The 27,278-nt window shown below is 46.1% G+C and overlaps 2 protein-coding genes across 3 annotated transcripts in view; one reads left to right on the top strand and one right to left on the bottom strand.

The window, feature by feature from the left end:
• The window catches only part of LOC138629038 (UAP56-interacting factor-like), a 7,235-nt gene extending 2,641 nt beyond the window's left edge, over positions 1-4,594 (top strand). The window contains exons 4-9 of the mRNA XM_069712509.1: positions 2,211-2,329; positions 2,578-2,650; positions 2,775-2,830; positions 3,028-3,102; positions 3,203-3,329; positions 3,501-4,594. Coding sequence (XP_069568610.1) covers positions 2,211-2,329; positions 2,578-2,650; positions 2,775-2,830; positions 3,028-3,102; positions 3,203-3,329; positions 3,501-3,602 — 552 coding nt within the window. The 3' untranslated portion in view covers positions 3,603-4,594. The remainder of the gene's footprint in view (positions 1-2,210; positions 2,330-2,577; positions 2,651-2,774; positions 2,831-3,027; positions 3,103-3,202; positions 3,330-3,500) is intronic.
• LOC138629034 (TSC22 domain family protein 2-like) lies at positions 4,481-26,860 on the bottom strand. 2 transcript variants are annotated; one of them, XM_069712501.1, is made up of 4 exons: positions 24,839-26,860; positions 16,892-16,966; positions 7,004-7,055; positions 4,481-6,551 (listed from the first exon to the last, which is right to left on the bottom strand). In XM_069712501.1, the coding sequence occupies exons 1-4, from the start codon at positions 26,668-26,670 to the stop codon at positions 6,168-6,170; spliced, it is 2,343 nt and encodes a 780-aa protein (XP_069568602.1). In that variant the 5' UTR covers positions 26,671-26,860; the 3' UTR covers positions 4,481-6,167. The 2 variants fall into 2 exon arrangements, with proteins under 2 accessions (XP_069568602.1, XP_069568603.1); XM_069712502.1 differs by lacking the exon at positions 16,892-16,966.
• Positions 26,861-27,278: the final 418 nt, after the last annotated feature.

Genomic DNA, 27,278 nt, shown 5'->3' with positions numbered 1-27,278 from the left:
TGCCTCAGTTAAGGTCAGTGTTCATGACTCCACCATAAGAAAGAGACTGGGTAAAAATGGCCTGCATGGTAGAGTTCCAAGACCAAAACCACCGCTGAGCAAAAAGGACATTAAGGCTCGTCTCATTTTTGCCAGAAAACATCTCGATGATCCCCAAGACTTTTGGGAAAATACTCTGTGGACTGACGAGACCAAAGTTGAACTTTTTGGAAGATGTGTGTCCCATTACATCTGGTGTAAAAGTAACACCGCATTTCAGAAAAAGAACCTCATACCAACAGTAAAATATGGTGGTGGTGGTGTGATGGTCTGGGGCTGTTTTTGCTGCTTCAGGACCTGGAAGACTTGCTGTGATAAATGGAACCATGAATTCTACTGTCTACCAAAAAAATCCTGAAGGAGAATGTCCGGCCGTCTGTTCGTGACCTCAAGCTGAAGCCAACTTGGGTTCTGCAGCAGGACAATGATCCAAAACACACCAGCAAGTCCACCTCTGAACGGATGAAGAAAAACAAAATGAAGACTTTGGAGTGGCCTAGTCAAAGTCCTGACCTGAATCCTATTGAGATGTTGTGTCATGACCTTAAAGAGGAGGTTGGTGCTGGAAAACCCTCCAATGTGGCTGAATTACAACAACTCTGCAAAGATGAGTGTTGACAAAATTCCTCCACAGCTGCAAAAGACTCATTGAAAGTTATCGCAAACGCTTGATTGCAGTTGTTGCTGCTGAGGGTGGCCCAACCAGTTAATAGGTTTAGGAACAAACACTTTTTCACACCGCTGTATAACTGGATTTGAACTGACAGTGTGAACGTAATATTAGAGGACAAAACGCGTCGAGAAATCAGATGTAGAACTCGCAGCCTTCTTCAAGGTGGTTGAGTATTTGGTTTTAATTTTTTTTTTTTGCCTTGCTGAATTATACACGGTCACAAGTTCATTAAGCAACTTCTCTGTCCTTCCAGTCGGAATGGTTCGACTCAAATAGTGGCGAAAATATGCCAGACGGCATCTCTTAACGTACAAAGCGTATTGCAATGTGAGAAAAGTAGTGACGTGAAACTCTTATCCCAACTGGTTGGGTTGACAAACAGCCGCTGTCTCCGGCTAAAATGAGCGTTATAAAACATCCCCTCTTTGTTTAACAGGAGCAAAGTCAAACAACCTGAAGCACAGCGGACATAAAAGAAAGCAGCACCGGAGATTAAATATTTAAATTGAGATGACTGTAAAACCTCATACTTGTGGCGCTTGCATTGCACTAACGCTTGGATCAACTTTCACGTCTTGTGCGCGCGCACTGAAAATGAGACCGGAAAAAAAAAAATACATATAAAGCTCCGATACTTTAAAAAAAAAAAAAAAAACGCTCGTATTCATCACCAAGGTTACCGAATCTCGTCTTGCTTGGCGAGTCTTAACGGTAAGCCCACTGCAGAGACCTGAATCTGCCTGACCTTCATCACACCTGAAGGCAGATATATCTCCTCGCGCTGTCGCCTGGCAACAGACACCCGCAGCCGCCGTCTGGTACCCAGGAACGGCAAGCTTGCTTCGTTAGCTGCCTCTCCTCGTTATCTGCCTCAGACCGTCTTCGAAACTTTTCCGGTTTGTTTCCTTTCATCCGAGAGATATTTCCTCTGGAATGAACTTGATAAAAGTGTCAGCTGCTGGAGTTTGAATGTTGGATCTCCTGCCGCCCGCCCGCCCGCCGCAGCGTCATCACTCGCTGTCCTCTCTTTTTCTATCAGCCCTCAGTTCATGTCTTCTTACTCTCCTTTTTTTTTTTTTTTAATTTATTTGTCATCAAAGTTAGAGTTAAATTCAAACTTTTTTTTCAAAGTGCATGTCAAAAATTCAAGTTTTATCTCTTAGATTGGGAAATGAAGCAGGTTGGATAGAAATGCTTTCACTCACTACAATGAAACGATTATCTTCCAGTACTTTTTTTTTTTTTTTTGTATCAAGCTGTGTCACAATTAATTTCAAACAAAACAAAAAAAAGTTATATTCATATTTCTTGTAAAAGCGCTTCTATATTTGAAACAACTTTTGTCTTTGAATGTCTTGTTTTGCATCTCCGAACTATTGGAACTTCTTCTATTTCCGTTTTATTTGTCGAAGCGGTCCAGCTTCCACAAATAGTTTAGCCCTCGGGTAGATGTGCCGTATGTTAAAAGATCGACCCGTCTGTCACCTCCCCTCTTCAGAAACCGAGACAGAGGACAAGGCCGTTCACTCAGCGCCCTGAAGCTCCGTACAGGAGGCCCGAGGCGCAGAGAGGCCCGAACGCGACGGCGGTCAGGAGACCTTTCCAGCTGCGGCGGCGGTGAGAACACCTAAAACGCTGCGTTCGTCCTCCAGCTCGCTGGATCCGCAGGGCGCTGCCGGCTCGCTTTTAAGAGGCGGGACGGAAAACACGAGTTGTATTTCAAACAGCGGTGCAGGCTGATCTGAATGTGCCGATTACATACACGTGGTAAACTGTGCGGCGCAATCGTACACTTTGACGAGACCAACACTGTTTACGCAGCTGTTTTTTGTTTTTGTTTTTGTTTTGGTGTTCTATTCATGCAGACCGCTGCCGCCTGTCCAGCAGAGTCAGAGGGACGCGCGCCAGGCCACATTTCTTTTTCGCAGGGGACTCAAGGTACTTGACGTTAACGCCCGCAGCACAGAACTGTTGGTAGATTAAATGGGATGGAACCTGTTCACTTGAAGCCTTCTCATCCAGCTGTCAGTGCACCGCTGTTGAGTCTTCATGTCCTTTGCAGGTACAAGCCCAGCTGCAGAAGCCAAGTCCCAGTACTCCTCCAGTCAAAACACGGCAGTGAGTGCTATCATACTTTTATTTGGGCTCTCGTTGTCCAACTGCCTGTGTTACAGTATCGTATGTGTGAGGAAGAGGCAACTCGCGCTGAGGATATGAATCACTCAGCGAGAAAGGAGGACTACCGTTATCCATTTTTAGGGTCGGTGTCTGTTGTGTTTGCATAATATGAGACACTGTTTTTGTTTGTCCACCAGGTGGCGCACATCGACAACCAGCACTGGTATCTTGACTGTTTCAATTGAGAACCCTACAGCCATGACTCAGCCTGAGTAAGTACTCGGGAATTACAGGGATCATTTATGAAAGAATAAGGTGTTGTTTATTACACACTTGCTGACCACGGCCACCGTGTCCCTGACTTGTCCGCAGGCCTCCCAGCGCTTGGACTCTGCATCCTCCGGCGGTCGGCTCGGCTCCAGTCAAAGTGGAAACGGCGGAGACCAAAGTACCAAAAGGAGTGCCTCTGCAGTTTGACATCAACAGTGTTGGGAAACCGGTGTGTGTGTGTGTGTGTGTGTGTGTGTGTGTGTGCGCGCGCGCGCGCGCCGCTTGTAATTTCTGTACGGTTGTATACATGGGAACAGTTTCATTTCCAGTTGTTTTGGTTGCGTCGACGTGTCCTCTTGACTTTTTTTTTTTTTTTTTTTCCTTCTTCTTCTTTCCGCAGCAAACGTCGATGACCTTGAACGAGCGATTCCGCATCTTGAAAGATCGTCGCGCCGCCACGGCTCAGAGCAGCAAAGGCAGCAGATTTGTCACTGTGGGTTAAGGCAGCGAGAAGACGGGAGAGAAAGAGAGACGGGTAAAACTCCTGAAGCGCCTCTGTGCTGCTCAGACCCGCACAGTGACCCCACCCTCCTCCTCCCCCATCCCCCGTCCCCCCACCACCTCCCCGACGGATGGCACAGCGCCGAGCCCACGGACCGACCGACCTCACCACCGGGAGGAAAGGCAAGGACGGAACGGATGAGTTACGACGTGCGCAACAGCTCGGCTGCGAAGTGATAATGGAAAGAGTGTTTTAAAAGACGTTCCCACCCGTTGTCCGTATCGTTGTACTCCGCTGTGCGTGTTGTGGATGTTCTACGCTGGGAAACAAACGGCCTTCTTCCGATTTGGACTCGGAGCTGTCGACAATATTATGAAGAAGTATTAGAGGACGGTGCATGTTCTCGGTACACCTTTTTTTTTTTTTTTTTTTTTGTGTGGATATTTTCAAGAATTGTTTTGTAATACTTTCTTCAAATAAACAAGTTTCTCTTTTTAAAATGTCCGTCAGATGAGCTCGTAGAGCCACCGGCGCTGGACACGGTTCAAATCTGCTTCTTCTCGTAATCAACCAGCGGCATCTGACTCGCTAGAAATCAAGACAATTTCCTGTTCATTTACAGCAATCTGGTGTGGCGTTGTGATGCGTTTGTTTCCGTCTGTAGCATTATAACCTGCCGTTTGCTTTATGCAAGAGGATGCGTTTTAAATTCGGCAGCAATTTGAGCCTCCACACGTGATTTCTGGTAGTTTTCCAATGAACAGTAAAAAAAGTTTAAAATGTCTGCAGAGCTAAAAAAAAACAAAAAAACATTTTACAATGACTTTTATATAAATAAACTGCTTTCTGGTACTTTTTAACAAAACAAACTTGACATATTTTGGAATCTGAATATTGCTTTTATTTAAATACATTAAAATTTGCAATGTAACAAAACTATTGGCATATGAAATTCAAACACCATTTAAATGAATAAAACATGGCTCACTTCATTTTTCTGTGACTAGTGTCAGTGACACTAGGTTATTTTCTCGACTCGCTGCTCCGCCTCCTTTCACCCACCCCCCCCTCCCCACCCCCTCCCCGTTTCCACTGTTCACAGACTATCTTACAATAAGAGTGCTGAATAAAAATGAGGTAAGAAAGTGGTTTGAAGATTACAGATCATGCAGAACATGCCGAACAGCAACAAAATATTTTGTGAAAGAGAAAGTAACAAAATAAACAAAAGGAAGAAATGCACGTGTGCATTTCCAAAAAAATAATCAATTTACACAGCTTTGCATCTTTGGTTACAAAGTATGTTGAGTGATTTCACAGCTTTTTCCCCCCTGCAGGAAAAAACAATGGCGAACAAATGGAAGTAAGGAGGGGGTTATGGCAAGACTAATTCAGTTTTAGAGAAACTACCAACAGGATCCAATTGTCGTCTACTGCCTTCTGCAGGATCAGGTTCGGATTTGAAGAGACGCCCATCAAGACTCTTAATACTTTACAAAAATGTACATTCGAACTGGATCTTGACTCGAGCTATGAATTGGCAGCGAAAAATCGGAGTTAGTGTTGAACATTTGTCAGAATTTCTTTCTTTTTTTTTTGGAAAGCATTGCCTGGGAAGTAAGTGTGGCCAATCTGAAACACTGTTAAGAAGAAAGGAGGAAACAAAGTCATCGGGCTCCTGATAAAACAGGTTTCATGAAATTGTTCATTTATGTAAATAGCAGCCCTGTAATAAATAAAACACTTACACAGTAGAAATAAAAAAAAAAAAAAAGATTGATGCACGAGTTGGACTTGATGTAAAAGTAACGGCAGCGCTCCGAAAACAACAAAATGAAAAACACGCTCTCTCTCTCCCCAGTTCTTACTTTACAACATGAAACAGCAAGGCTAAAAAATACCCCTTTACCCATTCAATTATCTCATTTTAAAAAAATAATCGCTTTTTTTTGAATTTTGAATCTTTTTTTTTGAATCTTTTTTTTTTTTTACAATCACTCCTCCATCTTGTCCCTTACATGAGGCGAAGCCCTCGCTTTCCACACCCACGCTTCCAAGCAGCTTTCAGGTCAGGTCGCGGGTTGGGTTTGGCTCCGGCCCGGGCCCGGTCCGAGAAAACATATCCTTCTCTGCGAGCTGTCAACCAATCCAGGAACAGAGCGAAGATGGGGGGAAAAAAAAACCACCAACACCACCCGACCGTTCCTGATGCGCCGTCTCCACACACACTTTGTCTCAGTCCCTCTGTCTCTGTCTGTCTCTCTCCCTCTCTCTCTGTCTCTGTCTCTCTCTCTCTCTCTCTCTCTCGATGATTGCATTAACACTGGAAAGGCCCACAGTACAGATGCATACACACTTACATTCCAAAAACAATTCACAGTCTCGCTTGCTAACTCACCCCCGACACACACACGTGCACACACACACACACAACACACGCACACAAGCACTGTACTTTGTGGTCAAGCTGGTGGCTAAGAAGACAAAGTTTTTTTTTCTTCCTTTTAATTTCACATACACTAATTGTAATAAGCGAAGATGCTCTTGTTTTTCTTCGGATGCACTTCAAGCGGAGGTGACGTTGGGTTGCAGTTGTTGTTGTTGCTGTTGTTGTTGTTGTTGTTGTTGGCCGGGTTCGAGCTGAGGCTGAGTCTGGAGCTGCTGGGGTTTGGGGTGGTGCTGGAGCTGGAGCTGCGACTGCGGCTGAACTTGAAGCGGCTGGGCCTGCTGCAGAGGCTGGCTGAGTCCTTGCTGGGGGGGCGTGGCGCCGGAGGAGCCGGGGGCCGCCGGGGTGGACAGCTGGGACAGCTGCTCGCTGTTGGCCAGAGATTTCAACACGGCGTTCTCCCTCTCCAGCACAGAGTTCCTCTCAAACAGCTCCTTGATCTGCTCCTTCAACACCTCCACCTCCTCGCGCACTGCGTACATCAGATGGCTTTTCACCAGGTCCTGAGGGAGAGGAGAGGAGGTCGAGAAGTGAGCTACCGGGTCAACAACGACGTGAGAGGACCTGACCACGGGCAGCACAAAGGCTGCTTTATCTTGTTCTAACAAGCAGCAGACAAGAGAGGGAAGCTAAGGCTGTTATTGAGTCGTCAGTCAGCGTGGATGCTTTAGGGCAAAGACAAACAAGACATAAAGACTCCCTTTTTTTTTTTTTTTGTCTTAAAAAAAAAAAAAAAAACTCGTGAAGAAGTCAAGACAGATGTAGGATTCAAATAAAGGTCAATCCAAATGACTTCATGGATTCAGCAACACGATACGGCAGCATATATCTGGTCCCCGGTGTCGCAACCCCTCGGTGTAACTGAAGCCCTGCTTCGTATGTTTCACATTAAAGCGCGAGACAACGTTTCACACAGAGAAGCACATGATCAGTGGGAAATAATGTGATTACTCACCATTGCCTGCTCTATTTTATTATCAATGGCAACAACATTGGTTCCAGAGGCACTGTGAAAAAAAAAAACACAAACAAAGAAAGGACAGAGAGAGTCGTGTTAGAATTGATCACACAAGTGTCGGGATTTAAGAGCTGGTGGAGAGGCAGTTCACTTTTCTGCTTTCAACACGTGGAAACAGCAAAAAAAAAAAAAAAAAATACAAGACAACATTCAAACCAATAGCGGTGGAAGAACAGTTCTTCTGTACTTGGGCAAAAGTACCAACAACCACATTGTGAAAATACTCCACTACAAGTAATAGTAATGCATTTAAAACCTTATTTAAGTAAAAGTGTGCAAGCAAAATGTACTTAAAAGTATCAAAAATAAAAGTACACATTATGCAATCATTTTACGATCGTATGTGATGTTTCTGGATTATTACTGTTGGATTTACGTGCATTTTACCGCTGTCGGTATTTAAGGTTGTGCTTGTTTCATGTACTGAGAGTTAGTTTAATCGGCGGTAATGCTTCATGTTCAGTAAGATTATCAGAGGTTTGTATCGTTTCTGTTCTGCAAGAACTACGCATCTCTAAAAAGTCAACAAGCTAAGAAATACAATGCATTTCGCAGAGAGTCCAAGTGGGTTTTAAAATAGGCTTTTATCTTAAAAAGTAGGAGAACTTTCTCCAAGCATTAAAAAAACAAAAAAAACATCTAATCCTTCGGTTTATCGGAAAAATACAAATTCCAAATCACCAAATTTGGAGATGCGTGGCTTTCGCTAAACAGGAAGAGTGTGAAAAACTGTCATCTTAAAAGTAACTAAAGATTAGTGAGATTAACAGGAGTGAAAGCATTTAGTTGCATGACGTGGAAACACTCGAAGTAAAGTACGACGTTGTACTTCACTCCAGTACTTGAGTAAATGTACTTGGTTTATAATTCCAACGCTGAAAACCACCTGGTACCTTTACTGAAACCACGGAGCCGAATGTAGCCCGCAGGTCTTTGGGTAAAAACCGACAAGACCCCGGTACTTAATCAACCGAGGCAGCGCCGGTCACCGCACGCACCCGGGACAGATCATACGAGATGACCTGCCGTCATCACTCCGGGTCACACCATGTTCACCTGCAAATCTAGGTCAGGGCGCGTAACAAGAACAATGACGGAAGGCAACGCAACAAGTTCGGCAAAAATGATGCATGATTTGCTCTGACTTTAATATTCAGCGTGTCTAGAGCCCAGCGTGGAAAATTAAATCCACAGATCTATAAATGCACAGCTCGGATTAACCCCCCCGCCCCCCCGTCTGTTCTCCTCGCGCAGCTCCTCGGAGACCCCCCGCTGTTACCTGCGGCGTGAGCGGTAGGAGCGCAGCGGGTCAGCGCGGCCCGCGAGCCGGGGCGGGTCTCCGGGGCAGCCCGGTGCCTTGTAGGAGAACGTGCACGGCATGGTGGATGTGGTGGTGGTGGTGGTGGTGCTGCTGCTGCTGCTAAGGCTCCACCGGCAGCGGAGGACAAAAGGCCGCCGGCAGCGCAGCGGCGCGGGTTTCTCAGGGCGAGTGTGACCACATTTGGAAAACTGAAACATGAACCGACGGGGGCGAGGAGGAGGAGGAGGAGGAGGAGGAGGAGGAGGAACACCTCTTGACATTATTTCTGGCTCCTCCTGGTTCATAGTTATAGATAACTGCATTGCACGTGTCTGCAGGGGGAGGGGGGGGGTTGTGACGGCGACAGCTGAAAAACTATGTAGAAGTAAAAGTACCACTGCCAATGTAGACGGTTCCGAATAGCTGGAAAGTAACTAAGTACGTTTACTCAAGTCGTGTTTGAGTCCAGTTTTGAGGTGTTTCCACTCTGTGCTCACTGCGCACTTCCACTTCACCACATTTCTAAAAAAGACAAATCTTTCACTTTTCTCCTCCACTACATTCTGCTCAATTTAACACACCGGATAATATAACACGTTTTTTTTAAATTTATTTATTTTTTAAATACAGCACATTGTTAAATATTAAACCAGAGGTTTCCAACCCGTTTGTCTTCTGATGTCTTACAAAAATAGTGTGTAGTTGTAGTCACATTTCAGATGTCTATGACTTGTTAACAGCTCCACCAAATAGGGATTCCCCCCCCCCTCTAAACTTCTCACATGGTGTCATTTCAATAAAACTTTGTATTTTTCTTCTTTCATCTCACAGTAATCATCTGACCGTCCCCCTCAGATTTATCTGCTGTCCCTCAATTTAAAAGTTGATAATAAGCAGACACAGGACTAACTGGGCTCATCACACTAAACACTCATGTCCGTTCAAAATATCACGTATATCCCTCCATCAACCGACTTACAGACTGTGCCAGCTGTACATAGTGATTCAAAACTGTAATGCCACACGTTTTGGATCATTGAGAAGCTGTCGCTATTAAATATTTTCTCCACCAGAGGGCCACGACGAGCTAATTCCATCCCCCCCCCCAAAAAAAATGGCTCGTTCAGTACAAACTTTTGTTAAAACTCTTTAATAAACTACTTCAATAAACTTTTTGAAAACGGTTTGTTAAAAATACCAGCTATTACATCAGTATTTGGATTTTTACCTATCAATTACTGATTTTCCTATTCATTTATTGGCCTTAAAAAAAAAGAAAAAAGAAAAAAAAGAATATTAATTTAGTTAATTTAGTTTGCCACCACGTGGTAGGAAGGTGCCTTCAACTGAAGACTCCCCCCCCCCGTGAGGACGTACTTCTCCTCAACGGCGTGTGTGAGGCCACCGGAAGCACTGGCTTGATTTTTATCATGGTAAATGGTAAATGGTCTGTACTTGTATAGCGCTTTATCACCTTTCGGTCTCAAAGCGCTTTAACATGGCTTTCCCCCCCCCCCCCCATTCACCCATTCACGAGACAGATCACCATGCAAGGTGCTGCCGTCAGGAGCACATTCACACACCGGTGGTTCACCATCGGGAGCAACTTAGGGTCCGGCGTCTTGCTCAAGGGCGCCCGGGCAGGTGGACGGGAGGAGCTGGAGATCGAGCCGCCGACCTTCCGACTGGTGTTCAACCCGCTCTGCCGACTGAGCCACAGACTCCCATGCAGCACGCTGTACTGATGAAGGAATGTTTCCCCATACCTCGGCCGTTATGAAACACTGTCACTCACATCCCCACGTCCTCCGCTCCTCCCTTTGATCTCCGTCAGATATGATGACGTCTGACATAAGCTACAAGGCAGGTACACCCGGCGCCGCACAATCTCCACGTGTCGAACAAGATACACCTCGCGCCGCACAATCTCCACGTGTCGAACAAGATACACCTCGCGCCGCACAATCTCCACGTGTCGAACAAGATACACCTCGCGCCGCACAATCTCCACGTGTCGAACAAGATACACCTCGCGCCGCACAATCTCCACGTGTCGAACGAGGTACACGTGATCCCACTCAGGCCGATTCCCAGAAATAAATTACAAAACAAGAATGTACATTTCAGAAGTCGGTACTCACTCATTAGTATCTCTTTGTTTCCCTTAGAGACCACATTATGTGACACCGCCCCCCCCCGCCCCCCCTTCCCACCCCCAGCGAGCGGTTACACAACCCAATGCTGTAAAAAAAAAAAAAAAAAAACACAACAACATCACATCAACCACGACTTCACCCAGTATCAAATGTGTGTTTAATTTAGATGAGGCGTGAGACACGGGCCCTCCAATAGTCCCCCCCCCCCCCAACAGGAGTTTTCAACGGGCCTGCGCCGAGAGGAATCTCTCGGTCTATAAAATACAGGCCCTGAATGGACTCTCCGGGTTACACCCTTGTTGCTTCACAACAGACAGTGCAGAAGACAAAAACAGGCTCTCTTATAAACCAGATCACACTCTGCAGCAGTACGTGTGCACAATATTAGACACGCGTACTAAATACAGGCCCGCTGTAACGTGTTATAGTCCAGCATTAGCAAATGTAAATGCACACGGTTCTACTTTTGAGAAACATCGACGACATGATTTGCCGTTTCAAGAGCCAACCAGTTAAGAAATAAGAAGAATGAGAAGACCAACCAATCACAGTAAAGAGGATGTGGGGATTCTTTGAAAGCTCAATGCGAGGTGTTAAACCAGTGCACGATCACTAGTTTGAATGAAGATGTTAAAATTGTTGTCATGTGTGACGGAGATGAGGCAGATGGGGAAAAATGTGTGCAATCATGAAGACGTCGTAAAGACAGCTGTTCTGGAGACGAGGTTAGTGGATGCTCGCCGAGGGAGGACACTCCCTGGATTAAAAGGAGAGGTGGAAATCTGGATGTTTTATTGATAACGGTCCATATTGTGAGGGAAGCGTGGGCTCAAATCTCAGAAGAGGGCTTTACAGATTAACATCATTAGGTGGCATGTTGTGCAAATATCAGCAGGGATTTTTTTTTAAATTTTTTATGTTAGATTGATCTGCTGATTATTTGAATAATTAACTAATCAAGCATTTGGCTTGATATATATATATATATATATATATATATATATATATATATATATATATATATATATATATATATATATTCCTACCACAAGTCTGACCATAAGTCACAAGACGATATTATACATACTTACAATCACGATACATATATTATAGTGGTTTTAAACATTTTTGTAATATACCGAGTACTGTGATAACATATATTACTATATATTAGAATATATTAGCTTTTCTTTTCTTTCTTTTTTTACAGTAAATTATGTCCCCAAAAGAAAACCTTGTCAACATCTGTTGAAGAATAAAGTTTTCAGCATCTTCATCTCACTTGTTATTGCAGCAGAAAGAGATTATCAAGCAGATAAACTGACAAACACTATCATTAAAACCTGTCTGAAATGTTCCATGCACTTGACAAATGTATTTATTAAAAAAAAAAAAAAAAGTATCAATATCGATACTTGACCTCCGTGTATCATTATAATATTGCCGTGCAAAATATTGTGATACTATGCTTTATTGATGACTGAATGACCTCAGTGCCATTAAAGCAGAGGGCAGGAAGCATTTTCTCTTGAGGTTTTCCTCCAGCTGGTTTCAGTGGAGGCAACAAGGTGGAGTGAGACTACTGTAATCCAACTAGGGAGTAAAAGGAGAAACAAAACTCAAAAACACCCATGTGCACTGTCAGTAAGACATGTGACAAGCCAGCCATGAATCTGTAACTATGGAAACTGGAAAACATCAATAGGCCAATGAACTTCTTTTTTTTTTCCCTTGTTTTTCAGATTGGTTTTCACAGTGACCTGAGCTCAGACTTGAAAGCTTGCTGGAGTCAAAGTGAGTAAGATGATTCTGTAGAGTCATGATGGTTTGGGCAGCCACTCTTCACTGCAGCCGCAAATGTACGAGTAACACTGAAGCAAGCAGAAATAACAATCAAGTCAAAGCCTTATTAGGACACCATCTGGTACTCCAAGCAAAACTTCCAAGAACAACTGGCACTGGAGGGGGTGTTGGAGGGAGGGTTGGAGGGGGTGTTGGAGGGAGGGTTGGAGGGGGTGTTGGGGGGAGGGTTGGAGGGAGGGTTGGAGGGGGTGTTGGGGGGAGGGTTGGAGGAGGTGTTGGAGAGAGGGTTGGAGGGAGGGTTGGAGGGGGTGTTGGGGAGAGGGTTGGAGGGGGTGTTGGGGGGGGGTGTTGGAAAGGGTGTTGGTGGGAGGGTTGGGGGGTGTTGGGGGAAGGGTTGGAGGGGGTGTTGGGGGGGGTGTTGGAAAGGGTGTTGGTGGGAGGGTTGGGGGGGGTGTTGGGGGAAGGGTTGGAGGGGGTGGGGGTGGGGGTGTTGGAAGCCACAACATGAGTAAGTACTGTTTTGGAGTCCTGCTTCTGTCACATATGATCTTGATTAAGCCTCCAGATTTCAGGTCAAAGCCAAAAACTAGTTGGAGCGCCCGACTTCAAAACAAAACATGTTGAATGCACAGTAAAGCCACTTCCTCAGGGTTTTTTTTTTCCAGCATTACAAAGCAAACACTATACAACTCCCGATGTATGTAGGGTCGAGCTCCGGCGGCCTGGAGGTCGGGTCGAGATGAAACAACGTGCTAATGAGGGTTTTAACTTACGCTGCTACTGATTATGCAACCGGCACATCTGTAAACTTCGCCCTCTAACACGAACAGGACTGACGTTCATTAGCTCCGGGTCGAGTTTGGCCCTTCCCCATCCAGCGTTCGCTGTAAAATTGGAATGCCAATAAAACGTCCAACAGAGGCCGAGAAGTTTACACTCGCACGGATCGCTGGCGAGAGGAGCAGAGGGGATGAATAACCCATCTGAGAATCAAATAGTTGTCATTCCTTGCCTCTGGCAGAACTGCTGGCATATTTATGAGCTGTAGGTTCCCTTCAGCACCACAGCGACAACAAAGCTGGCCACTGCCTGCCGGAGACACGATAAGACAAGTACAGAGCCGAGGAGGCGAGGCCTGATCATATGCCCAAGGACAACAGGTGCACGAGTCGGTCTCACCTCGGCACTTGTGACGTATAAATGCCTTTCATTTGAAGGCGTGACTTCTGGTCTTTGTTAAATTAGACTTTATTTACCTCTCTTGGTAGGTGACTCGGCTTTGCAGACGTGCCCTTAAAACGGTCTCATTTCCACGATTAGATGTGTGAGACATCTTCCACTGTTAATGTTGCATGGCATTAGACAGCTGTGCACGTAGAAAGGGAGCCGGCCAACAGAGAATGAAATGAGGAAGTGCCGTCACCTAAGCGAGCATCAAAACTTCTTTGTAAATAGCATGACTCCGATGTAACCATGAAGCAGCAGTATATATATTTCCAATAGGGTTTAATACTGAAAGTTTTCATCACGGCAAACAAGGTATGAGCAAATCTATTGTAAAGGAACTGGTCAGAGTATTAAAACATACAGATAAGAGACAAAAAAGGGTTCGGAGTTTCGTGTTGCTCAACAATAATCTGTGAAAAACGCTGTTTGTTCCATAGTTGACATTTACCAACATTTCAATTTCAGAGATTTACAATCATTATTTGGGCAGCATCTATGTTTGTGTGGTCTGATGGGATTAATGGCTTGCGATTTGCCACTCTATCCAAAAGGTTACAAAATGTGGCGACCAGGACCTCTAAACTGATTTTGTTTGTAGAAAATTAATAAATAAATCATTTAATAATACATAATCAATTCAATTTGAATTGAGGTCTTTTAATTTGAAACAGATACAGGAAGCTACAGCATTTGGCGACCAACGGCGCAACTTCATCACCTTGTCACTCCCTTGGGGTCAGACATTTGTATTGCAGTGATGCTAGGACGGGCGACGGTGAATTGGACTCTTTCTTGTCCAGCCACAGTGAATTCATAAAATCTACAGGCTGGTTGCCCGGCAACTAATCCTAGCCAAACATTGTTCTGCAGATAACTTCTCGCAAATAATTTTTTTTTTAAAGAAAATTCAACATTCAAAATAGTTGTTGAACGGTCAGTTAAAAAGATAAATATAACCGTCGGAAAACGTGCGCGCTGAGACGAGGAGAAAAACATGGGAGAGACCCCGGAGGACGATAAACACAAGAAAAGGTCCTCTACGAGGACCGTCTGCCGAGTGAGCCACGAGGATGCCCGAATGGGGAACGTGAACTCCGAAAACAAAGTCCTCTGTAGTGCTGCTGGTAAAGTTCTACTTCAGGATTAAAGTACATATTACAGTAAAATTATATCAGAGTCAAATAACTTGGAGAAGTACAGACGAGACAGTATGTTTTAGTGCATTTCAACTTTTACAACCTCTTCTATGACTTCATGGGATTACTTCAGACACGACTCCCCCCCCCAAAAAAAAAAAACCTGAGTAAAATAGACCAAATACAGAGTCTCAAACAAATCCTTTGTTATCTTTGCATCCATGGAAACAAAAGCAGCCCTTGGCCGAACAGTGTAGCCACAACACTCCGACATAAAAAAAGGAAAAAAGTGAAGCACGGGGCTCATGACATCCCCGTTTGTACCATCTTACAGTACAACTGTTGAGTGAACCAAATCACCTCCGCTGCACAGACCACTGCAGTTTACAAGATGCAAACACAATATCGATTTACTTATTTGCATCTAAACCAAAATAGTTAAAGCTACAAATGGACTGAAATTTGTGTGTGTGTGTGTGTGTGTGTGTGTGTGTGTGTGTGTGTGTGTGTGTGTGTGTGTGTGTGTGTGTGTGTGTGTACACAGTTCCTCAATAGCTAGCGATGGTGTATATTTCTCTAAAAACTGTTTCATTTCCTGCCACTCGGAGGTGGTTTCATGCGCTTCTCTTTTCATTTTTGTAAGTGGCTTTAGAAAAAAATGTTGAGCCCGTTTGAAGGCATCCCCTCACATAACACACACCGTCATTTATCAATTGAATAAGCTCATGATGCATTTCAAATGAAACTGTGAGGAAAAGCCATTTGACAGCAACAGTGACACAGTAGAGCGAGAGCACCACTCGGGTTATTTAAATCTTGTGTTACAGTCAGAATGCACACACACTCTTCAGCTGAAGGTATTAATAGTTTCATCGTCTCGGCCCGTTACTATGAAGAAATACCTCCTACTTGACAAATGAACTGCAGATCTTCACCAGAATGGATCAAACAGGATGTAAATTAACACTCAGTTCTACCAGATTACTTAAACCAAAAATTCAAGCTTTCACCAATTAGTAAACATCTTATTCGGCTGCAAAGATATTCTGCCTCAACTTTTGATCACGTGATCTTTGTTTTCGATTCTAAATAACTTGGATCACATAACTGCATTTATAGTTTAAACAATTAGTCCATGAATAAATTAGTCCAGCAGGCCGATGTTCTTTTCACTATTTCAGGAGTGTAAAATGTCAACATTCATATCAAGAACTGTAAGTGTTGTTATCAAGATCTATACTGAGCGGGAAACTCTGAACCATTGACACTATTTTCTACATTACATGATTTACCCGCGGCCAACCCCCCCCGTAGCTATCATGTAGGTCTCACAAGCTGCACACGCCTCTCGTTGCAGGTGGCTGCTGAAAACACCTCCCTTGTCTGTGCCATCACTCCCGACCGAACGGCCCAGTGACCCCCACCACCTCCGTCTGAGCAACGCGCTCCCGGTGGCCCAAGGGGCTCGTGGTGCAGCAGAAGGCCAGTGACACGTTATTCGAAACTTTAACCTCAGCGTAGTGCGGCGGCTTTACCCTGGTCCCCCTCCGTGTGCCTGCAGTCCATTACTTTCAGGAGGGGGTATCAGTATTTAAAATAACCATGAACCAGACTTGAAAAGTCTCAGCAAACTAAGGGGGCTTTGACAGATCAATCGACTCATCGATGTAACAAGCCACTTGAAAACTCTCAGAAACAGAAAGACGTTTAATAAATGTAATCAATTATGAAATATCCGTCAGATTAATTGATTAAAAAAATTATCATTAGTCTCAGCCCTAATTGGGTTAAACCTATTAATAATCTGATTAAATGTCTGACTACTTGTGTTGCTTGCCCTATTGGACTCCGTTCTATTGTTCGTCTTTGCAACCCAAAATCTCGGCAAGAGGCTGAAACACAAGACTGCAGAAATGGACCTGTGGAAGTAACACCCAGGCAGTAAATAAAACGTGGCGCAGACAACATATGATGTCAGACAGAGAGGCTATCGAAGCCCCGGGGAGAGATTGAGGGAAAATAGCAGCGAGAGACAGAGATGTTGTTGAGAAGTCTATTGGCCAAACCTGCACTTGCTGCCAGGCTTTGTTTCCAATCTCAGTCCATGCACGTGGAGGAAGCAAAGCCCACTGCTACTGAACACTGCACACACACTGCTACACCCTTGCAGGCCTCTGCAGTCCAATCCAGTATAGTACTGTACCTATCACTGTGGGCCTTTGAGTCTCTTAATCTGCTGCCAGACTGGAAGGCCTGGTAGAAAGCCTTGGAGGGGTTCCTGTGTCAACCACATTTGGGGAAGAGAGAAGAGACAGAAACAGTGAGGAGCTCAAAACAGGGAAAATAGATTCAAGGTTGATTTCTAGAAATGCTTTTCTTACGCAACTCCACCGCTGCCGTTAACTCTACAGCCTCTCGGCCTTCAATACAACATATAGGACATGGAAACAGATCACAGCTGAGGGGCTAAAGGAAAGGGAGTCTTGATCTACACAGGAATGCATGTTCAAAGGTGGGTACAGCTTCATAAACTTTAAGGGCCTCCTTCAGGCCATTTACCTACACTGTTAATCACCACTCAAGCTTAGCCGGTCCTCTTATAACCAAACACACGGCATGACATATTAAAACCTGCTTTTCACTTCAAAACTCTGAATCATTCATTGAGTTTGTTTTAATGGAAAAACCAAATCTAGCACAAATTATAATTTAAAGAATATTTATATTTATATACGAATACATACAGATTTATTTTCCAAAGTTAAGAAAAACCTGTTTTATTTTAAGGGTTAAAGACAAACTTCGATGTAAACCTTGTTAACATGTCCATGGAGGTTGTTTTTTTCATGTGCTACAAGACGTATTACGATCAAAATAAGCAGCGAACACCATGGATTAGCATTTCCACTTTCTTTCTTTCTAAAAAAAAAAAATCCCCGATTCAGACAACCAGGGTTTCATGTCACATACCTAAAGAGCCAATCCCGTCAACTTGGAGGTGGGGCTTTCGATATGGTGGAGCTGCCAGCTCAAGTTTCAGGTGAGTGGTGGAGGGATTGGTGGAGATAGAGGCGGGGACTATTTGGTGTAGAGTTACATCTGAGCCACTTATGGATCTTTTTCTTGCTTCTAAATATGTCATTGAAATGAACAGAGATTTGTTTTTGGGGGTTTAATCAAAGCCGGGAGAGGAACCTTAAAGCTGACAACTGTTCACAATTTTTACTTTGTTATTACGGAATTTAAGATGACCTCCTATATTCCAGTTGATTAGCTTCAGGAACATCATGTACTATGCCAAGGGATGTATGTCGGGAAGGGGAAAGGAAATCCCCATGTTGACCTCTGCACACACACACACACACACACACACACACACACACACACACACACACACACACACACACACACACACACACACACTCTTCATCTATTCCCAGTTCGTGCTTTTCAAAACTAACTGCTTCTCTCCCACATTCACATAAATGCACACTGACATGAGCATACGCACACATATGCACGCATGCGCACACATGCGCACACAGAGGAGCGAGCTGACAGACGCAGCACAGGGGAATGAGGAGTTGATTTACAGCATGTGTGTGAATATTATAGCAGCCAAGGCTCTTTTCCTAGAAATATCTGGCACAAACTCCCTTTGTCAAATTACCTCATGACTAAACACTCTCACAAACCTCCTCCTATGGCTCTGCTTAACATTACTTTGCAGGCAGTGGTGAAAGAAAAAGAAAAAAAAACCTGCACACATGTGGCAGGCACACACCTGCACTTAAAAGCTCTCCTTTTGACAGCTAAAGTCAGAGCTCTACGAGAGGCCGAAACCAACGAGGTCAGATGACTTGGAGGCCTCTTCATGAATGAGGTAAGGAGCAGAGGAGTAATCATTCCCTGTTTTCAAGTAGCAAACACTCAACTCTCAATGGCTGCCTTTGTCTTGAATGCAACATGTCAATATCCATTTATGAAAGCTCCCCTTTGTAAAGCAAGCAGTGTTCTGCAGTAGTGGTGAAAGTGTGGTCTCCTCCATAAACCCCAAATACGCAGTGCGAGGAGGACAGAAGGAGGGAGCGCAAAACCTGCCAGATACAGTATGTACACACCAGAAAAATCCCCCTTTTCTTTTTCTAAACCTCTGTCAAAGCACGTGAGCCAACCAGACACACACACACACACACACACACACACACACACACACACACACACACACACACACACACACACACACACACACACACACACACACACACACACACACACACACACACACCCTGGAGCAAATGCATGACCTGGCAGCAGACAAAAATAACCTTTTGGTGCATTTCTGCTGCTTGATGTCACACATCCAGCCAGAGCATGACACATGTTTCTTTTTTTTACTTTTTTTTTTTTACTTCTTTTCTGCAAACCAGTGGCCATGTCACAGGTTCAGTCCCCCGGTGCTGAACTTCTTAATAACCTTGTTTGGTGGGGGGGGGTTATTAAGCACTTACTTTTCAGCTGTGCTGAAGGTGCAAAAGGAGAAAAAAAAAAAAGAAAGTGCGAGAGGTTTGGCACATAAAAGGTGTCAAAATAGATTCTTTTAATTCTGCATCGAGGTGTTGCAGAGGCGCAGCACTTCAGCGACGGTCCCACTAAAGTGCACACGCTGAAACATAACTACAAATAGGGACTGTGAGCTCAAGACCTACCATGGTGAAACCACACGTACTGTGATTGGTGGACATGAGCTGCTATGTTTCCAGTGCAAACCCTCCCACTGAACTTTACTTTAAAAAAGGAGACTATTTCAGTGCGCTGGGGGGCAGAAAAAGGGTTCTGCTACCAATGTGGGGGCAGGGGTAGTAGATGGACAGGACAGGTAGAGTAACTGGGAGGCAGGGGGGGGGCAGAGGGAAGACAGAGAGGCTAAAAGAGGGTGTTGAAAGCTCTCACTGTTGGTGCTCATGAGGCTTCAGGTTCAGGCAACATGCATATACAGTATCTGCCACATGGCAGAAGTAGGTCAAAACTATTTAGTTTTCAGCGTCCCAATGGGATTTTCTTTCAGCAGTGTTTGGGTCGTAGATGAGGGAGATGGAGTACAGGAAGGTCCCGGAGCAACTGCACCATAATGACATGGCCACCAAAGGAGATTGGAAGCTTGGATGCTAGCATCTATCCATTCACTATAAACCAGCTACGAGCTATAACACAATAACGTTAACCTCCTCTCTGTTCATTAAGGTAAAGTAAGCATGTGTAATGATGCATGTTCAGCTGGAGTGTACAGTATGCAGTGGGAAATAACTGACAGCTGCAGTGACAGGACTTACCCCGAAGCAATACCTGATTAAATCGTGCAGGTAACGAACGCTAACCATTCATGCTACATCTTGTTTTTTCTTTCAGAACAGTCTAACCTATCCAGATCTTTCATTATTTAATTTGATAATGCTAAGAGATTGTTTACATTAGCCTTTATATCACGGGAGGGAAAAAAAATTCTCATGAACTTGTTATATTTTTACGTGTATCGCACCAAAAAAATATTGGCAGTAGAGATATCTTTTTTTTACAATCGTGTAGAGGAGATTGTCTCGAATCTGGCAATATCTGAACCATGTCTGAGGGACACTATATGACTTAACAATTAGAAAAACGATGTACTTAGTTCCTGCAGAAAATAAAAGGTCATGAATGACTCTGGGTGGGCGGGGCCCAAACCAGGACTCGCACTCTGTGCATACACGCCTGTGATATGTGCTAATAACTCAGCTGTAGTGTAGGCCCACAAATTATTCTTTTTATTTTTTTAATACAGAGTGGGACATAAGTTTGGCACTGTGCTGGAGACAGTACAGAGGTCGGCTGTGATTTCAAAACAGGATTAGCTGAAAACGCTTTGTTGTCCAGAGAAACGAGGGGTATTATCAGAAAGGGGTAAGCTCTGCTGTTTATTTTGACTTTCTGTACGTTGTGACGCAATCAGGACTTTAATTAAACCGATAAGGAGGGGTTGTAATAGGGGTTAATGAATGATGTGAATTTCATTGAGAAAAAATAAATAAATAACCATTTGAACAATCGCTAGTTTCTGAAGCAGTAAATAGCTAAAAAGTGAGACGAGTTAATGCTTCAAGTCACCGAAGTTCCACTTTCCAAAAACAAGATAACGTGTATTCTGAGCCGAGTTTATCTGCAGCACAGTGCAGCACATCCCCAGTGAAATCCCCAGTGAAACAGGTCATTTAAAAACCTCGGGGTGCGTTTGTTGTGCTTGTCAGAACAATAGAGGGCGTCCATACCTGGGTGGAGGTGATGACTGAAGGAAAGCCTACTTACAGACTAGTGGTGTCAGTCAAACGAGAACAATGCATCTTTCTTTTTAAAAATAGCTCAAAGGTTGAGAGGAGGAGGCTGGGGTCACAGCATGATGAAGTAGTTGACGAGTGCACACAGAAGTGATTGCACTATTGTTAAAGCAGTTACAGGTAACTCTATTGCTCCTTCACGTATGTTAGATTACATGTTTGGTGCATCTGGAAAAGTTCTAATTAGACCACAAACGGTGGCAGCCAGATTAAAAACGTGGATTACTACTAACGCCAACAACAAAAAAGTGTTGACTTGTACCTCAGTGAGGCACTCTGGATAAAATGTGCCCACCAAATGTCATACGATATGACCAGAGAGCCCCAGTGCGGAAGCTGGAAGCGAGCAGAGGAATATTAAATGAATAGAAGGTGGAGAGCGGCTCGGGCTAAAAAACAGGATACAGCAGTGAAGCAGAGGTCACCGATGGGAGGGAAAGACCTTGCGGTGCATGTTTGTCTCACTGTGTCACTCTCTCACACACTTCCACCGTGACGAGAAAAAAGAATGGGCCGTTAATGACTTCGGTGAGTTTGTCCAAAAGGTATTGCAACACCGTGCCGCTTTCCTCTTGCGAGTGCCCCCCCCCCTGTACCCCCAACATGGATACTTGTGCTCACACCCAGTCAACCCGCCGCCTTAAAAAGGTAACACCGCTCATCCGCAGTCTCCCGATTCACAGCGGCAGCTAGGCATATCCTGGGGGGCGGGCAGGGAGGGGGGGGGGGGGGGAGTTGGGCGCGACCTGGACTCCCCTCCGCTCTTACCACCCGAGGAGGATCTTGCATAAGCTCGCATTCTGCGAGGACAATAAAACCACAGCTCCGCCCCAAGTATGAGGTCAATTACGTACAGACTACAGATGCAATACGTTTATGGGAAAATCATCCCACAGCATCTTCAGTCTGCAGTCTATAGCTTCATTGTTTTCCTTTAATTACTTGCAGGGAAAACTACAGGGTGGAGGAAGATATAGGCAAACAGCAAGGACAAAGAGGGTGGGGGAGGATGGGGGACAGGGGGTGTCAAGCATTGCTATAATGCCTCCTGAAGAGAGGCACGGCAAATTTCACGCTGCAGCTTCCTCCACCTCTTCTGAGCATACCACAGCAAAGGGAGCTCCTTCAGCACCTCATCAACAATCACGTGTCATGATTTTGCGCCAAGCCGCGTCTGTCAGTCAATCAGTGGGGCGAAGCTGGTACGAAGCAGCGACAGCACTGGAGGATGTACCAGAGGAAAAAAAAAAACCCCACCAGTAGTCAGCCGGAGGGAGTGTGCGGCGCTGCTTACTGGGTGGGCGGGTTGAACCGCGTCCAAAGGCGCCAAACGTAACAACGTACAGTGACTCGGCCTCCGCTCGCGTTGCATAAGAAAAGCCCCGTGACGGGACAACAAGCAGAGTTGGTCGACACACCCCACTGTCAGGTCTCTTATCGGCAGAATAGGGGCACAGTGGAAAGACTACTGCTCAATGTCTGATAGGGCTCGGCTGCTCTTATCAGCCTGGGAGCCGAGTCTTCACAGGCAAAACATAGGTACTCCAGAAACACAGTGCCTGCAGGGAGAAGCATTGTCACAAACCCCAACAGTGTTGGAAATGGAGCCTGGCATTAAAAAAATTTACAAAAAAAATCTCCAAACTAATTGGTCTGTTGTCAAAAATACACAAACAGTTCATGTGAGGAGGAAGAATTTAAAATGTTTACATTTTGTGCTCATAAAAAAAGAATAAAATCATTCTTCACCATTTCTATATATCAGAGGGTTTCAAACTGTGAGCGACACCCCCCCTCATTGGGGAAGTGGAGAGTTTCAGGATGGACATAAAGGGAATGTCATGAGATACAGATGTTGCATGAGGTGAAAGGAACAGATGCATGCTGGTCCTGTCAGTTACTGTATTTGGCTCATTGATTTGACCCGCTTCATCACCACGATCAACAACTGGGACACACAAGTCACGGAGGCAATCGAGGTACTTAAAGACCCTGAAGGTCTCATTGCCGCGATCTGCACGAACAACGCACTTCTTCTTAGCATCATTATTAAGTCACGGCCCATCTGAACACACAGACGTGACGGATGTACGTTTTGTGTGACATCCATGCGTCATCATCCACGTGGGAAGTTGTGTGTATCGTATACTTGGTGTTAAAGTTGAGACACCGCTGCAAGGCAACAGCACTGTGGGCAGCAGGCTAGCAGTTAGCAAGCTAGCGTCGTGCAAGAAATGCAAAGGCGTAATGATAAATGGAAAAGATGACGAACGTCAACATTCTCCACAGATGGATTATTAAGTTGCAAAGAAAAACTCTTTACACACATTATATTAACTTAAAATCGAGCAAAAAAAAAAACAACAGAAAAAGTACTTCACCGACCATTTCTGAAAACGTGAACAAACGCGTGACAACATTTTGAAAAAGTTGAGGCGAGAGGTCACGAAGGCCCCGTTTTTATGGACTCTTCCAATGAACACCGTTTTAAAACTTCATTTGAACACAAGTACGGCAAACAGTAATACCAGAAGTGATAAAAATCCAAATATCAAATTTGTTTTGTTTTGTTTTTTAGGTGGGAGGGAACGCCCGGTCCTCAACTCACTCACACATAATTACAGGTGAGTGTAAAGAAAATAGAAAATAAAGATTGGTTTGGACAGTGGCAAAGAAATGACAAAAATACACTTGTGATGTGAAGTGTTTAGACTTCCCTGAAGTGCTTCAAAATAAGAGGCTGTCCACCCACACGTGAGGAGAAAAGTAGTGCCAGTGTGCTGCAATCTGCACATCCTGTCTGGTCTACACTCTGCTGCATGTATGAGACCGTAAATAGAAACGAGCGAGCGATTTCAGGCGCTGTATCATTTCCGCTCGTGTGCGCCACCGACTACAACCGAGAAGTGAGAAGACGGATTGCTTTTGTTCGGTGAGCGAACGGTGTGCGGTCACATTACGCCGTTTAAATAAACCAAACAACCTGCAAACATTGACATTTGCCGTGGGTAACGTTTACTGGTATATTTCCACCCGGTCTTTGCAATGCGGAGGATCATAAGTAACGTAACATCAGCAACGTTTTGATTGTTTACGTGCACGGATCTCCTCTGTACACACTTTAATTAGCCCGACCCGATGAATGATGCGAGTTCAAACTGTGATGTCGTGTATTCGGCACCACATAATCAAACACTCCTTTCTTTATGTTTGTGTTAGAAAGTATTTTCCTGGAGCAGGAACTAACTTATTAAAAAAAAAAGGTCAGGCACATTTATAGGCTGGCCACTGAGCTAACTCCACACACAGGAGCCACTGAGCAACACAGCTTTCATGTTTGCAGCCAAGGCCATCGCCTCAAACACTGTCCTAGAGGGTGACAACTAAACTGGGAGTAAAAAGTTGGAGACAGAAATGCTTCCACACACACACACACACACACTCATATATATATATATATATATATATATATATGAGTCATGTGTATTTTAAACAAGTTGTTTCTTGTGCTGGGGAAGCCATGGGTGCCTCAGGTGGGCTACACTACTTCTTAGGGCTCCAAGAATTCAAAAAAAACCAAAACATTATATTTCCCCCCCTGCCCCCTTTTCTTTCCCCCCACCCTGTCTGCTGTAACACTTCTCCTCAGCTGTCCACTAAAGCTCAGTTCAGCTTCACACTGGCCTTGAGTGATTGTTCAAATTGCGTGCATTATGGGTAATGGTGAATCTGTAAAGCTCAACATGGGTGAAACATTTAATGTTATAGAGGTTTGTTACCTGTCCTCCTCCCCGTCGACAGGTATGTGGATTCCAAATAGGCTGTTGACAGTCGGAGTGGTGAGCTGCAGGCTCTCAGGCATGAGCGGCTTCACCGGTTCCTTCCCGGAGACGACGTGAGACTGTGCGTTGATGAGTCCTTCCAACTTCCTTCCCCCGCCACCCTCCACCAGTCCAAACCCGACCAATGGGAGGCCCTGCGCCCCCAAAGCCGCTGGAGTCTTGCTGTGGGGTATCTGACCTGGAGGCAAACTGGAGGTTGTCACATTTGGCATGGCTGCACTGGAGGCACTGGGCACGGCAGTGGGCCCAGCGCTGGGCACACTGGAGCTCGCTGGGATGGCAGGCACATTTTGAACACCGGAGGATGTCAGGTGGCCTTGCGGCTGTGGATGTCCGCCGGCGGCATACTGACTCACAGTCTGCTGCAGAGCGGATCCACCAACCAACATGGAGCCTCCGCCGCCGCCGCCTCCCATCCCCACAGTCTGCTGCTGCAAAACGGTCGGAGCTGGTTGACCAGCAGGTACAGATCCCCCTCCTGCTGCGGCAACATCCCCGACCTGACTTGGCACCGGAGCCCCTCCAGAGGCCGAAAGCATTACCGAGGCGGGCACTTGTCCGACGGGCTGCGGCACTGCGGGGAGGCCGGACACCGGGAGCGACTGGCCAGTGGCGAGGCCCGGCGGCATGGAAGCAAGCTGCTGCTGCTGCTGCTGATAGTACTCAGTCTGGTTCTGCATCAGTCCAGAGGACTGGGTGGTCAGGTGGTGGCCGACGGGAACCTGTTGCTGCTGCTGCTGCTGGGGAGGGTAACCAACGGGCTGTGCTGGGGGAGGCATGATGGGGGACTTCTGGATGTGGACAGCAGACTGAGGCAGGCCGTTCTGTCCAACGGGCAGGACGTTCTGGGCAGCGGGGGGCTGGAGGGCTCCCGCCGCGGGCTGAGCTGGGACCGCTGCAGGGTTGACGATGGAGAAGGTGGCCGACCCGCTGACACCCTGCTGCCGGGCGCTGTAGTTTTGATGGTGGATTATTTGCTGCTGCTGCTGCTGCTGTGCTAGTGTCTCCACCGAAATCATGCGAGCCGAAGAGACAGAGGTGTCTGCCGTGGAGCCCGTCCCCTGACCCGAGTGCGTTGCCGTGGCAACCACAGATCCTCCCGTGAGCCCGAGCCCACTGTCTCTGTCTGCAGCGGGGTCCTGCGTCGCACCGGCATGTCTTATGCTATCTACAGTCCTACTAACAACAGAGCCCTCCGAGTCTTTCTCGTAAAACTCCGTACAAGTCCACCGGCCTCTTCGAAAGGGCTCTCCAGTACCGTGGTCGAGTTTAATGACCCTGAACCGTGAAGTGCAACTCACCGTGGAGGTGTGAGGAGGGGGAGCCGAACCGGACACCGCAGCAGTAGTCTGGGACGTGTTTACGGACACGCCGGGGGTTGCCCCAGGTTGAGCGATCAGGGGTAGTAAACCGGCTGCAGCGCCGATCCCCGCCGGCTGCTGACCACCTTGAGTTGAGCCCGACACTCCCACTTTCCAAAACTCCCCAATGGGATTGCTCGACAGCGCAGACAGCTGACTGGCTTGAGGTGCGTTTGGCGGCGCCATAAAAAAGCCTGCCTCCGGCTCTCCGACGTTATTCAGCGCTTCTTCGGACGAACTTCTGTCGCACGCCGGCTCGTACTCGGCCCGTGACGCGTCCTCAGTCCGGGACTCGTCCGGGTCGTCCAGGCTCTCCGTGTCGTCGGCGGCACCGATAGCCGCCACCTGGGCCTGAGTCACACTGGTGATCTGAAAGCAGCTCTTTTTCTTGGCCGGCATTTTCGACATCGTCGACAAGCCTGATTCCCGGTCCCGTACGGCGATGTGTATCCTCGGTGCAATAGGGGACGAGCCGTTCCCAGATTAGATCATATTAAACAGCGGGCTCGCAGCTAGTTTTCTCAGCCTATATAACCGGGAAATCAAGATGAATCTGCGCCATCCTCTTCCTCCCTCGGTCTCCTGTTGCGTTTCATGAGCCCCCACCACCCCCCCCCCCCCCCCCCCCCAAAAAAAAAAAAAAAAAAAAAAAAACCCGCAAACGCCGCACTTCGCTTCGTCTCGTCCAGCAAATCCGGCTTCGGACGACCGATACGAGGCGGCGTGCGCGGAGGTCGATCCGGAGGCTCGGGTCGGTGTCCGCACCGGCCCGCTAATGTCCCGGTCGTCCGGTTGCCGAACGGCCGTTGTCGCGGAGTGTGTTGCCCGGCTGCAGGGAGCTACTTCAGGCTGAGGAGGGCCCGCAGCCCTCCACTCACCGAGCTAGCTGACGATTCAAGCCAACTGGCCGCCGCCGCCTCACACTCCCCCTGCGTCGGAACAAGTACGAGACATCTTCCCGAAAGCGGCCCCGCGTCGCCTCTCCACTTCTTCACGGGCTTTCAAAGTCATCCGTC

Source organism: Brachyistius frenatus, unplaced genomic scaffold (assembly GCF_029030835.1).
Source record: "Brachyistius frenatus isolate BFR_SWC_R1_liver_20210118 unplaced genomic scaffold, ASM2903083v1 Contig_110, whole genome shotgun sequence".
Taxonomy (NCBI): Eukaryota; Metazoa; Chordata; class Actinopteri; family Embiotocidae; genus Brachyistius; species Brachyistius frenatus.
Note: the sequence above shows the minus strand (reverse complement) of the source record. Positions and strands in the feature narration are given on the sequence as shown.

Excerpts from the sequence above, each read along its gene's own strand:
- LOC138629034 (XM_069712501.1), bottom strand. The coding sequence starts at position 26,670 with ATGTCGAAAATGCCGGCCAAGAAAAAGAGCTGCTTTCAGATCACCAGT. Across the intron at positions 16,967-24,838 it reads GTCGACGGGGAGGAGGACAG|GAACCCCTCCAAGGCTTTCT; the intron begins GTAACAAACCTC and ends TGGTTGACACAG. Across the intron at positions 6,552-7,003 it reads ATAAAATAGAGCAGGCAATG|GACCTGGTGAAAAGCCATCT; the intron begins GTGAGTAATCAC and ends CCTCTCCCTCAG.